This window comes from Ischnura elegans, chromosome 1 (assembly GCF_921293095.1).
Source record: "Ischnura elegans chromosome 1, ioIscEleg1.1, whole genome shotgun sequence".
In the NCBI taxonomy this organism is placed as follows: Eukaryota; Metazoa; Arthropoda; class Insecta; order Odonata; family Coenagrionidae; genus Ischnura; species Ischnura elegans.
In genome coordinates, this window is record NC_060246.1 from 78,480,684 (window position 1) to 78,495,825 (window position 15,142).

The 15,142-nt window shown below is 39.5% G+C and overlaps 1 protein-coding gene across 1 annotated transcript in view; it reads left to right on the top strand.

Annotated features, from left to right (window-relative positions):
• The first annotated feature begins 301 nt into the window (after positions 1-301).
• Positions 302-15,142, top strand: part of LOC124163820 (facilitated trehalose transporter Tret1-2 homolog) — an 80,052-nt gene continuing 65,211 nt past the window's right edge. Inside the window, exon 1 of the mRNA XM_046540923.1 lies at positions 302-386. Within this exon, the coding sequence (XP_046396879.1) occupies positions 359-386 (28 nt within the window). The 5' untranslated portion in view covers positions 302-358. The remainder of the gene's footprint in view (positions 387-15,142) is intronic.

The window sequence follows — 15,142 nt, forward strand, 5'->3', positions numbered from 1 at the left end:
AATGGTAACCGCAATAACCCAATCCCGAATAAGAATTTAAGGGCTGTTTTAGAATTCCCTCACGTCTTGAGAGCAATCGAACGGAATTTTAATTCACTTCATGGATATTTCGCGCTTGAAAATGCGGCGCCCTCCTCCGTCTTTTTCCGTACAATGCTGCTCAAGTAAACAGAGGGCTCTTTCTTTGGACAAGGCCTTTAGCCAATGACAACACATTTCCCCCCTTCGCCCATCAAGATTACAATACTGAGTGACGTCACTCGGATGGGAACCGCGAGTCTTCTCGGACAGTGGTCTTTCGGCTGTCCGTTCTCTTCCCTGTAACAAGTGTTCGCTCTCGGACATAGAAGTCGCCACCATGGACTTCAACGGTTCCAGTGAATCTGGTAAGTTCGTCATAGAAGTGCTATGCGAACAATTAGTTCAAACTTTGCGTAGAGGTAATGGCAAGGACGTAGTCAGGTTTTTGTTACACAGGGCAGCTCTTAGAGTGCGGCGCCCACAACAGCAGACCTGGTTCTGAATTCGCGGACTTGGACGGACCGCTCCCTTCATTCCTATAGCAATGCCACTTGGTCTTAGCTATCAGAGGCGTCGTGGGTAGCTTTAGGCCGCAGCTCTTGACCTAAATTTACCTTTTCGGAGTCGTCCTTCATTTTCCCTCGCTTTTGCCATCATCTTCCTCATTGAGTCGCTCAAAATCCTAACTCCTACTTCTAACGTGATTCCCGAACTTTCTCCCCGTCATCTCAACTACTTAAATTTATTCATTAATGACAACTCGTCTCTGAGTACGGCCTTCGTATGAGAATGTAGCCTGCAAAAATAGCATCATTCTCAGTAATACCTTGCAATTCCTTGTGCAATGGTCACGTGTGAAAAAACCAAAGAGACATATCAGTGCTCATGGGTAAACTTTTCTCGGGATTCTTACCCTGTCGGAGCTCGAGACGTTGGCAGAAATTTAACCCGGCGAGAATCCCGAGAAAAGTTTACCCACATTATTCGCCGGGAAGGTATCAACTCTTGTGTTCGGTTTATTGAGATTCAACTCAATTCAAAAAGCTTTTATTTCCAATGCTGCCAGTGTACATGGATATTTACATAGCATTGGTAGTAGATAGCAGGGGCGGATCCAGGATTTTTTTCTGGGAGGGGCACAAGCAAGGCCGTATCCAGGATTTTGTTCTGGGGGGGCACAAGGATACCTCGTAATACAAAACTAACGCAATGATATTAGGACCGTATTAAAAATCTTGCATATTTTTGAGGGTCTGGGGGGGGCACGTGCCCCCGTGCCCCCCCCCCCCCCTGGATCCGCCTATGGTAGATAGACATATTTACACCATCAACCCTGTTATAGGACAATTTTCCTCTTCAGGGCTTGTCATTGGCATTTTAAGTTTACAGGTGTTTGTGAGCTTGAATGAGCATTGTTATACATATTTAGCTGGAACTCTTTTCCTCCGGGATGGCTATTGGTCTGACTTTCGTCCGAGACGTGAGGGAAACCGGAAAAACCCCATGTAGACCGCCGTGTAAAGGATGCTGATGGATTTAATGTTGCAGAAGAAGTCAAGTGGTGTTTGGAAGACGTTGTCCTGGTGTCCTTTGCTTAGCCGGAGTGCTGTAATTTTACAGATCGGAATTAATATACAATATAATACAATAGAGTTAGCAATAGTTTGTCAATGGGCATATTAGTTTATGTACAAATATATATTTATTTATTTACATGGTAAGAAAATAGTGGAGCACATCATAGGAATTTTACTGATAAAATCTTGCAGTTGACTATGGCGCGCCGACTTTATTTCCCATGAATAACTATCATCATCGATTGGTTTGACGCATCTATCCATTCCTCTCCCCTATCCGCTAGCCTTTTTATAGCGACGTATTTCGTATCATTTACATCCTTTAAAACCTGTTCTACGAAACTCATTCAAGCCCCTCCCATGCCCTTCTTCCCTTCCACCTGTCCTTCTACGATTGTTTTCATCAGGCCATCATGTCTCATAATGTGGCCAACTTAGTCTTCCCGTCGTCCGCTTCTCTTTTCTCCCACTCTTCTTAGAACTTCCTTATTACTTACATGGTCGATCTATTTTATCACCATCATTCTTAAGTAGCACCAGATTTCGAGTACTTCCACTCTTGACTTCTCTGCTCTTGGCAACGTTCCTTCCTCCATGAATAATATAAATTTGATTTTATGTTGAAGTTGAAGAAAATTGTCGAAGTGGAACGGGGAATTTTAAGGAGAATTACGATTTATGATATTATCTATCTCCCTATCATTTCCCCGATAAGCGTATTGAAGGTCATTACTATATTTTTTTATAAAAGGTAGAGTCAAAGGTATCCTCATAGAAAGGAGCGGCATCATGGTTTTGCGACGTTTCTAGTAATGATAATTTTTTTTTCAAATGCCCAAGATAATATAAAGGAATTGTTTTCCTCAAAGTAGAGTATTTCGCTAGCTTTGATGGTCCAAAAATTGATTATTTTTTTTTCAAATGTCAATAGGAAGTCAAGATAGAAACAAGATTGGCCAACTAGGAAGTCGATGAAAGACGTCCTTGAGAAGCCAAAGTCTAGATTAGTGTCACTTCCATGGCCGTCTCAAAGATACACACATTCCATTTGGTCGAAAGGAAGCAGCGCGTCATACGCATTAGAATATCGCCAGATTCACCGAACCGCTATCAATATTGGTTGACCAGTAATTAATATGTAGCTTTTTCAACAATTCTCCCAAAAAATTAAAATTTCGGTCATTCGAATATCCGTTGATATTACACGCTATTTGGAGGAAACAAACCGATTTTCAAGGACATTTATGTACCAAGATGAGGAAAATCAATGGTCATGCGTGCCACGAACCAGTACACACATTCATTTGTCACGCACATTTTTTATGGATTATTTGAGAAGAGCGTAGCTGATACCATCTTTTACCTATCGGTATCTCGCGTTTCCAAATCAGCGATTTTACTTGTTTATTTCTACGAGTCAACATAGGGAAAAGAGCATATTTTCGCTAATAAGCACTGATTGGCAACATTTAATAAACGCACGCGTTCGAGGAGAGAGAACGGGATTAAGATCAAATAGAAAAAGTGACAGCGAAGCCTAAACATTTTTCGTGAAATTGATCATGTGATTCATGAATCACAGAACGCATTACTCTTGCTTGAGCGGTCGTACTTTTTTTTTTTTTTGACGGAATACCATTGAAAAAATAATGCTATTTTCTTAAGATTTCCATATTGTAGAGATATAAGTTTTTCAACATTCGTCAGCATCTCAAATGTAAAAATTTAATCTCTGGGTAAATACTGAGGAAAATTTTCCCAAAAAGAGATTCGGGAAGTTGACAAAGGCATTTTAAAGATGACCGTATGATTTTTATACGTGTAAATCGCCACAAAAATCGTAACGGTCGATCTAGAAAGAAGCGTCCTTTTAATCGTCTAGTCCAGTTTATCTTATGGTTCGCCATAAAAAGCCTTGCTAGGTAAGTTTTGATTTATTCCGTAATCCATGCTTTTTGGAGTGCTGAAATCCGAATCTGAAGTCTTATTAACATAATTTCACGTCGTAATACTGCAAAAATGCAAATAGACACCATTTTTTCAGTTTTTTTACAACTGGGGATTTATCGACTTGCACAATTAACTTCTCAGTGCAAAATTTGAGCAAATGCAATTTAGATACACATAATTTCCCTCTAATTCTACCCCTTATTTATATTTTTATTAATTAATCCTCTGACGAACCGTTTTGACCATTGATTCGAATATTGGCTTCGAATTCGATTATTCTGCTATTCGTTATTTTTAGATTTCCACAAAAAATCAGTTTCCCCGCAATTATCAAAGCAAAGCCGTAAATGGTTGTATTTCTAGTTGGTAATAGTTTGACTATTATGCATTTTTCATCGGTGAAACTGACAATGGTAATGTATAAACGAAAAACTTATAATAATGACCAATCAACAGTTACAAAAAACAGCCATCGTAGGCTTTTTATACCTATTAATAACAGACATTTTGGATTTTTGCGTAGATAAAACGCCTATTTTCAAATTTCCCTAGCGTCCAAATGGTTCTTCGGAGAGGTGAGAAAAATTTGGGGTTTAATATGTAGGATATCACATGCTTGAACACGCATTGATTTTGAACTGAAAGGTTATTAATAAAAAAATGATAAATTCCAAGTATTTAACGGAAAGGTCAAAAATTAACACTTTGCGTTTATTTGCAATTTTGTGTCTCGAAATTCTTATGAAAACCTCCTATTTAATCAGCGCCAAAATAGCCAACGAGAGAGAAAGAAATCATAAGTACCCCTAAACTTTCAACCAACGCCTTTTAGTGGACTAGTGGTAGAAAAACCCAGATTGGGCGTAACTATGCTTTCAACGAATGGCGCCTACGTGCTTCATAAAGACCATGACGTACCATTTGGCGGTCGAAGAGCTAAATGATAGATTTAAAAAATAAGCGTTCCTTGTACATAATTTCGCTCTGAATGCAAAAACGGTAGCGACCTATTTTGAATAACGATTTTTGTGAATAGATAAGTATGCCTTTCAGTGATATTTTACCAATAGAAGATATGACAGTGTTTTTTTCAAAGCCAATAAATTACCTAATGCGAGTTTGAGTATTCAAAAGCTAATAAATTCCATGTACATGTTATGATAGACGTATGAATTGCATGTAAACTTGGAGTAGTCTCACTATGTAACATCGTTTCCAAAATATGTATGCACCGATGATGCTCCAATCAACGGCCGAATGAATAGGGCAAAATTCTGAAAAAAAAACTCTGGAATGTTGGCAGACAGTGCACGAGAACTCTGGCCCTAGCAAGATGAGCTTTTCGTCACCGAGAGCCGACGAAGACAACACGCGACGAGGCTAGAATACCTTGAGCGAAAACGGCAGACTCTCTGACGAGGCGGAAGAAATTTGGAAGTGAGGAGCCTCCCATCCACCCACCAATACGAATTTTATTTTTCGGGCTGCTAGTCTTGAAAGCGATTCTCACCCCCTAACGACATATATTTCGATTTAAACCATGGGCCTTCAACCCGCAGCCCACCGGCTAATTTATTACTGCCCTTAGAGGCTAAAAAAATATTGCATCGCGAACCAAATATCGACACACTCGTCACAAATAAGCAATGTCAAAAATCGCATTGATTGATTGAACTTTTTAACTAATTAAGATTGTTGCACTTTGAAATTAAATGTATGTGTTTTTATTGATGTGGTGGTGAAGTGACGCGAAGCATTGTGGCCCTGCGGGCGATGCGAAATCGATTTTTGGCCCTTGCATTAAAAAAAGTTGAAGACCCCTGATTTAAAAATTGGAGAGGTGACGTCGTTAAATTAACCTCTATATTAGTCAGTAAATAAAAATATCAGGCCCACACAATTAAATATCTTTTTAAATTGAGTTGATTACGAGAAAATAACAAATGAGTGCCCACGCATTTATTCGAGAAAGCATTGGATGAAAAAAAATCTGAATAAGTGTGTCAGCGCGGAGAATAAAATCATCAATGCTGGCGCATTTATCAAAAAATCACAAAATGGTGTTGAAAATTCAATATCTGTAACATTCATCCCGACGGTGGCATCAGTCACCAAGTGTAAGGTGTTAATTAGTTGTCTGAGATTAAACACTAATCTATTTCATAACTTTTGAAAACAAAGTTTAAAGAAGAATATCCGGCCCAATGAGGGAAGATGAAGAATGAGATTAAGAGATGAGAATGAGAAAGATGAAGTTGAAAATGAGAAAGAGAAAGATGAAGAAAACCAGAATGAGAGAATGAGAAAGATGAATAAGATGGAGAATAAGGAAGAACAAAGAGTTGGGAGACCTATACAAAGGACCAGATGTCGTGGGAATAATTCAAAGCAAGAGAATAAGATGGCTGGGCCACCTCCATAGAAAAAGTGAGGACACAATGCTGAAACAATTTCTGGAAGGCAAACTCGAAGGCAAAAGAGCAAGAATGTGCTGGGGCGATGAAGTTAAGATGGATGTGAGAAAGATGGGAGCCCAGCTGGACATGGCAGGCGACCGTAGAATGTGGAGGCGCCTAGTTGGCGAGGCCAAAGACCTTCTAGGTTTCGAATGGTCGCAGGAGTGAGTGAGTGTGAGATTAAAAATGGCTTTAATCGAAATCCGGATTGGGAGAGAGAATCGCCTTCGGGACAGGGAGTGCAAAAGATAAAATTTTGATCGGTGCGAGCTTGGGCGCATATTTCCTGGTTTCTAAATTCCTTCCGCTATAGGGAAAAGGGCCCGTTTTTTGACTCCAGATATATTAGCCCCATCGCATACTATCTTTGCCATCTCTCGGCGACGTAAAGCTCTTCCAGCTGGGACCAGAGTTCTCGAGCATTGTTAGCCAATCCTCCAGACTTTTTTTCCCCCCAGAATTTTGCCCAATTCGGATGAGCGGTACATTGGTGCACACATACTTCTGGAAACTATACCACTCAAGAGGGGATCGGGTTTCACCTTGGCAAATCTCCGTCTCTTTCGGGATATGAACCCAGATCCATGGGATGGGAAACCACCCGTTCAGCCACCCAATCGATTCGATACCAAATTCTATTCCGTCATTCGTGCAAATTTTCTATTTACTACCATCTCATGAAGAGCGATGAAAGGACTCCAGCGTAATCCTATATTTATATTGACCACGATTTCTGTATTCTCTCTTCCTATACTAAATTCGAAGCTTATAACTCGACTTAGCGGCACAATTAACGTTTTCTTCTGCCTTTGGTAAATCTCCAATAACACTGGTCAACAAAAAACTTTTTTTCTCTCCTAGACATGTTGTTGGGTGATCCTAGAGGTGTTTTTCGTGCTTATTCCAAATCTGGGCTCAGATTATTTTCATCACGGCTTGTTTTCTAATAACCGGTGAATAAAACAATGGCTCAAGGACGTCTCAGCAAATAAATCGTCATTTTCAAAATGTGGAAAAATGGGTTCTTTCTTAGGATTTTCTCGCATATTTAACATCCGACAAGTCCCTATTCAAAGTCCAGCAGTAATCTGATAACATGTTGCTGCATTTTCCTTGGTGCCGCTTTCCATGTTTTCCTGGTGGAAATGCTCAATGCGCACATCACTAACTGCGGCGAGGTTTGGAGGAAAAAAATGTCAAGGTGTGAGTCGAGAAAGTGAATTTTAAAATTCATATTGCAGCCCATTTTTTGGTACGATTTATTTAGATTAGCCACCAGGTCGCGATAATTTTCAGCCATGACATTTCCTACAAAATGTTCAAATACACTTTTGAATGCGTTTCACGCGCTTTTTTCATTAAACTCAATTGCTGTTGAAAGTCCAAATACTTCAGCAATTCCCTAATCTGTGACTCACTACAAATTTCTTCTTTGATCATTGCCTCACTGACTTTTGATCATTGCCTCACTCAGGGAATTTTTGTTTCAAATAAGTAAAAACAGCACCATTTCTATCCATGTATTTCATAAAAATTTTAAAAGTCCTCATTTAATATGAAGAGGGGGCAAAATAATACTTTTTGCATCGACCAAAGGCTGAAAAAGAACATTTTAGATCCATGAACGAGTGCTTTACGTTTCGAGAATTTTTTTTCAATTACCTAATATTTTTTTTTCTATCTGTGCCATTTCAGTTGCAGATGAAGCGACAATATTTCGTGTAGCCAAGTTGTAAACCTAGTAAAATTGCAATTACTTGCAAGTCGCCACAAATTTTCCACTTATGTTTTTCATAGTGGATTTTTTCTGATAGTAAATGCATATTGTCGTAAGATTCTTTCATGTCAGTCCATGAATTATCATTATTGAGGGGAGCTCATTGCCATAATGTAAGAGAATAGCCTTTGCAATAACCATAACCTTGAAGGAATAGAACCAACAGACGGTCAAAATAAAGGTTGTAATACTGTCTCAAAAAGGGAGTAATGTTCCGCCTTTGAGCCTTAAAAGACATTTCACCGCACACGTACCAAAAGTCATCGGGATGGTTCACGCACTATCTAGGCCTGATGAAAGCAGGTTACTATATAATAAGTAGTAACTTCCTGCGAGCAACAAAATTCTCAAACCATCTTCAGAGAAAAATCAAACGTCTTCACGCACCGACAGTAGGTCAGAAAGGCCAAATCACACATTAAGCTGTCCTAAGAAAACTGGTTGTGATAGAAAGAATCTAACCACAGATTCGAAAACAGCGCAAAAAATACACCTAATATCACCCAAAAATGTCTCAAGGACTATATCTATGCTGACCGGTGTAATTATTATATCCTTTACCTTCCACCCACTTCCAGAACAAACTCGCTCACATTTTCCGCACACCCGGCTTGCCTTACCAATCTCAACAAAAGCTAGAAAGCTGTGCGTGTTACAACTTCATAGATGATAATATCATATTAATACCGGGATGACCATCCTTCCATCATCAGAGGAAACCAGAGTAGAAATGCGTTAAAATAAGGGAAAGCATTCACCGCACAAGAAGTAGGTATTGGCATTACAACAAGCTCCGTGATTCCCTTTCGTGAGAGGATGGTACACCTCCGAATTTGAAATCGCACACGGATTTCACGTGTCAAAAATGCTCCAGTACTTTTTTCAAATTCATCCCTATTTTGGAGAACAATATCCTTTTGTTTATCCGCTAATCTCTTGGACGTTTCTCGTCATCTCCTGAGAGTAAGAATCACGGACAGCTCTTAACCTAATCCAATATATAAAACCCAACACCATTTAATTTTTTTTAGGTTTTGCAGGTGGACGAATAAAATACATCAGGAACATGAGCGAGGGAAATTAAAATTACTTCCCGAATTTGTGGTTACCGGGCGAAGCTAGGTAAAAGACATTTGATGCTGGGAAAATACTGAGCTTCAAGTGGCATACACGGAAGTAAAATTATTTCACACCAAATAGATACTGTTTACAGCACCATCTAAAATAAATTTAAAATTGCGTTTGAAATTTAAATGCTACGGCGAGGATGATAATTTAACCAATTATTCGCTTTAAGGCAGATATAAAACGATTATTTTGACAAAATCGTAGTCGATTAACGTCATACAAAAAACTCAACGTCATGATGTTGAGCTGATGTGTTCACATGCCCTATTAAGAGTGCAAAGAAATAATTTTACTGAAACTTTCTTTTCACCACGATCAATTATTACAACCATTCTCAAGGTACTGCCAAAGCCGTAGAATTAAATGGGTCGACTTGAAAATCACTGGACACTATTTTCAGTTGTCGTAGCGTCTCGTATTTGGAGAATGACTCACGGTAAGGGAGGTGCGGGCGACCTCCGAACTCCTTAAAAGAAGAATTTCGCAGCGGTGGAGAGACGCGATATACCACTGAGATATCTTTCGGAACATTTGATTGCTCGGTATCGCAGATGGAATAGTTATCAGGTTAAAAGTAAGGTTTCAATCATTTAAAAAGGAATCTATAAATATAAAAGAGGATGTCTGTTTGTCTGTCCGCCATGCATTTCCACACGGCTGCACGGATTGCCACCACAGTTAGTACGTAGGTGTATATCATGCTCCCATAGCCTATAGTGTTACTGCAGGTTGTGTCCGATGCGTCCTTTGCGTTATTTTCTCATTACCCTTTATTACGCTAAGTCATACAACGTCTGTGTTTGGACACCCTGACGGTAAGGCGCTCCTTTTGAGACGCTCTTAGGCAAAACATAACTCAAAGAATTCTACCCTAAAGGAATAGATATTAATCCCCTTGGTGAAAACCTTTTTGGTGAGGTATGCGTTTACGCGACGTTTTTAGCCTATGCACGTTTGGACACATAAAATGATCAGTGCTGTGGAGCGGGGTATAGGCTGATCCCGTGCGCGGTATACAGAAATCGTTTTTTCCGTTGTTTGCTGTTACATAAGTATATCATTATCATACCTGCTTTGTTATTTTACGTAAATATCTTTCCAATTGACCATGCATTCCAAGTTTTTCACTTCTCTCCACTTCCCGAGCAACGCCGGATGGCCTGCTAGTGTTTGAAAAAAAATATATGGGCACACGACCTGATTTCCCGAAGTTGAATGGATCCTCCTCCCAATTGGAAAACGAAAAGAAAATGGGAAACCAAATAAATTTCTCACCACTGTATAATCCTAATTTGATTCTACAATAAAGAAGAAACTGCGGACAAGAACTTCCTCAGGCACATCATATTACGGGAGACTCTTCCCATTGTTGCTTTATTCGACGAATGGATAATACTTGATTGATGATAATGCCGATTAAGTGCAAAGAATTCCGATGATGGCTTAGCATCGCCCAGCGCATCCTACACGTCATTCGAAGTCCGGGTGATATGCGACACGCTGGTCGCATGAGTCCTGGCGGAAGCACAGACGTATTTTTTATTGTTTGGATTCGGCCAATAGTACGAGCATTTCCTGTTCCGCTCACAGTGAGTCATCGTTCTTAAAAAAAAAAGACCGGACATGATCAGTTTTCCATAAGGGTGACTCTTTCCTCTCACGAATTTATACCCACTGACACTGAGTAATACTCAGCCATATAGCACTTAACAAAAAACGAAAGGTTGCCGATTACACTCGATTTTCAGCCTAGCCATGATACGTTTTGATGTGGACTCCGAAAGTAATTCATAATATATTTAAATTTGCTGTTACCCAGAATTGATATTCTAACCGCTTAAAATTTTCGAGGAATGAAATGTTTTAAGGAACTCCTTATATCTAAAGAACGTTCACCTTTCAACTGCAATAGATTTTCGAATCAATCCAGTTAGTAAACCAAATTTAAAGCATTTTCACAACTAAATAAAAATTTTTATTCTTTAATTAAGGTAAAATTTTATTATTTAATGAAGGTATGCCACTCGTATACCAACAAAAAATGGGTATGTTTGTTATAGTTATTAGAAGGAAACTTATTCATTAAAAAATATACATAATGACATACATGATGTCAAAAGTCGAAATAAAAGACTTCCAACTTAATGGCTCGAAAATTGTAATAGAAACGTTCACTCTTTCCTCGATCGCACCTCAATGCTCCATTTAAAAATTCATATGCTCTAGGGAGTTTAATGGGCTCTAATAATTCTCCCTCTAACTATAAAACACTTTTTAGTGGGGTTTTCGCATTTAAATTCTAGAAAAAAGAAGCCGAAGATGATAAGCGGGAAAATGAAACGATTGCTCCATTAGCTCATAAGGAAATTATAGGAAAGATAGAACGAATGACTTCAGGTGGAGCTCATTTTCTACGAGCGATTGTCGTTTAAGGTCATTTGAGGGAATAGGGTGGTTTCCTATTAGTTTTTTATTGCCTAAATCGAAAGATTATTACTCCTGGAGTACGTATTTCACGCTTTTAGATTTTCAAATGACGATATCTATTTTTCGCGATTAAATGAATAGTGAAAATTTTCAAGCGCGCGAAAACGCGACGCGTAAGTAGGAATGATAGGAAAAAGTCCGTGCGACGCATTTCTGGATCCTTCTCCCGCCTTGTGAGGTGACCTTGATCGAAGCTCTGAGCGCTGATAGGACGCAGGATGCTAGCGGGTAGCTGAGTACCTTGCTGGCTGGTAGCGCTTGGCTTAAAAAAGGTTTATTAATACCTTATCAAACGAAGAAAACTTTCCGACCTAAGCCAGTTTTAATAGGTGATTATTAAGACATGTTTCCCTGAGCTCTGTGCCTTATGCATGCATTGGTAACCTCAGACGATGCATAACTCCTATCCTCTCGTGTAAAAACTAGGTCCCTGTGACGTCATGTGGAGTGGAATCGCATGGGCGCCAATCTGGCCTTTTTCAAATGAGGATAAAATTTGACCCTTGCCATTCGTCAAAACCGGTATTTCAAAAACCAAATAATTTGTGCATTATTAATACACTAATGGTGGGTAACGAGTCGCAATCAATGCCTTTCGTTTTCTTTGATGAAGGAAACTACCCTATATAATTTTGATTACAATTCCAAGCGAACACTTTCAAATGCCTGCCCAGGGAGTTCTAACCATAATAGAGCCATGAATTCATAAAGAAGTTATTTCCACACCAATTACGTTTTCAGTGCCTTCGTTTTGCCACTTTCTCCACTACTTATAATGAAATTAATGACAAGAGTTTTCTTCTTTTCATTGGCGATATTAAATCTTTAGAGCGGTAAGACATTTCCGCTTGTTTCGGGAAAATATCAAGCATCCTCTATCCCTACTGCCCGGTAGGCATACCTCTTAACATGCTCAAAGAGAAATCATTAAAATCCTATATGATCATGAAATCCCAGTACCAAGTTTCCTACTTCTCTGGGTACTATCCCTCCGAGCGGTGGCGCAGTGAGGGGGGTTTTTGGGGAAACCCCCCCCCCTAGAGCTCAGAGAAATTTTTAAGTATAATCCATTTTACTTAATTGGATTGGATGAATAGAATAGTGTAAGGATTATTAAATTATCCCCCAAGAGGCCGTAAAACTCACCATTTTGAACCATTTATCTATAAAATTCCACAATTTATTAATCTCGCACCTACCACTTATCCTGATGGGTATTCCATATCTCCACACACCCCCGATATTAGTTGCATCTAAACCCCCCCCCCCCCAGCCTTAATTCCTAGCTGCGCTCCTGCTTCCGAGCAACGCCGGGAGGGCTGCTAGTAACAAATAAAATGATAATAAAACATTTGGGGAAGATTTGGAACTCTGAACTTACCAACTGCATTGAGCTGGCTAAGGCCTTGAATGCGAACCACATAATGGTATGCGAACCGATTAAATTATATCAACCTAAAGGAGGAAATAAAAAAGATACGAATCAAATTGTAATACAAATACGACAGGCTGTTGTAGCAAGGAAAAGTAAACAATTCGATCGATACAATGTGGGCTGGCTGTGTTCGGTGGTGAGATAAGGCTCCCTAGCGGAATGGAAGAAAAGCAAGCGCGAAATTTGCATTAGTATGGGACGATTACAAGGAATGACACCAAAAATCCTATGTTTAGCGTCGAATTCTACGGATGGTAGGCCCAAGCATATGCTGGGTTCCCATCAGTGGATTAACGGGATTTGGAGGGGGGCAGTCGCCACCCAGTAATTTCTGGAAAGATTGAAAAGATGGCATTTTTTTAGATTGCTGTCCAATAAAAGTTTTCACTTCACAAGATTAAAAATACAGCGTTAAAAAATAATTGACGAATATCTAAAAGCCATTTGTCCACTCACTTGTCCCTTGAGGTCGTTTTACACGGGGCATTTACATGCACAACCTGACGTGTATACGAAGGCGCAATCAAAATTACGTCGTGTAAAGCGATGAATTGCTAGGCATAAAATACCCTGCTCTAATTTCGTTCGTGTATTCGCACAATTCCACGCCACAGGAAAGCTGCGCGAATCGTCAAAAACTGCTACGGGCGTACAAAAAACGTTACCCAGATGTTAATGGAATTAGGCTACGAGCCGCTAGTACTCGGAGGCTGCGGGCAAGGCTTACTATATTGCTTGAACAATTTAGAATGAATATATTTAGGAACGAAAAGGAGAACATCATCTTAAGAGTCCCACTATATTTCTAGGTCCGACAGAAGCGATAAATTAAGAGAGATATTTAGCCGAACGGATAGATATGGGAATTCGTTTTTCCCTCGAAGCATAAAGGACTTTAATAAATGCAATTCGTAATTTTTTTTGAGCGTGTGCTTTTTATATGTAGACGGCTGGTGTCCTAATACCCCCTGCCACACGCCTTTTTAGGCGCCTTACGGGGTAGAATATAGATATAGATTAATAGAAATTAATGTAGTTATAGACCGCGCAATTCCGTTCCCAGTGTAAAACAGCCTTTTAAGGCCTGTTTACACGGTACATTAACTCGTACGGGTTAATGTCTAAATGTATGAATGCGAGTATGAACGCCAAAATGCGCCGTGTAACCACCCAACTTGTGCAAATACATGCACAGAAAATAGAACCTGTTCTAATTTGGTTCATGCATTCGTACATGTTCCGTTCCGGTCCACAAAAATCATTCATGCAAACAGACATTAACTCGTACGTGTTAATGTATCGTGTAAACAGGCCTTTAGACAAATTTTACTGGGAGTAATTGCATACCACCAACCCAATCTCACGTGGTGGACAGAGGGGGTGCTGGTATGTTTAAGGTATTATTTTTTTCGCAAGAAACAGGGCATAATTGCGATGTTAGTAATTTTAAAAGCTAGTCTTATCTAATCTTAAATTACTATAATTAAGCAACCAATAACAAATCCAACTCAATGAAGTATAGATAAATGTATTTACCATGAAAATACGCAATTTGAACAATATCACGTGAGATTAGAGGGATGGGGAAGGGGGACGAGACAAATCTCACGATATCTCACCAAGGGAGAAGGAGAGGTCCAATAATCGCCAAAATCACCTCAAATGATTAATGGACACACCTTACGGCTGTTGTTTAGTGCGGAGTGAGTTCTATAATCAGCTATCGAAATCAACCCTTCGGTTAAAGCACTGAGGGAGTGAGTGAGTGAATAATAGAGTGAAATACTTTTCACAATTTCCAGGTGTAAGGTTTATTTAACGAGCCAACATGTTTCACTTCAGTGCAGCATTATCAGGACTGTCGTGCAAGTTAATCAATAGAAAATATGTAGTCAAGTAAGGAGGGTGTGGCCATATAGAAAAAAACCACACCGTTCTAACGTGACTTAAACTTATACTGATTAACTTATATGAGAGTACTGTTGATGCTGCTGTGCGAAAAAATTGTTGACTCGTAAATACATTTAAAAAAAAGCAAACACACCAATGCATTTTATTCTACAATCGCAGTGGAATTCCAAAAAAGTATAGGTCATTTATATCATCATGTGGGTGATTGTCATTCAAACTTCTGAAACCGATAAGCTTGAGTTTGCGGCATAAACAGATCACAACACGATCCTCCATTGGCGTATCGGTGGTCTGCAACACATCTGCCATCTGTTATGATGCCATTCACCCCTAATAACGATCGTCTTCCCCTACACAGCTACATGACCAACTTGGCTGCTAGTAACCGATATGATGTAAC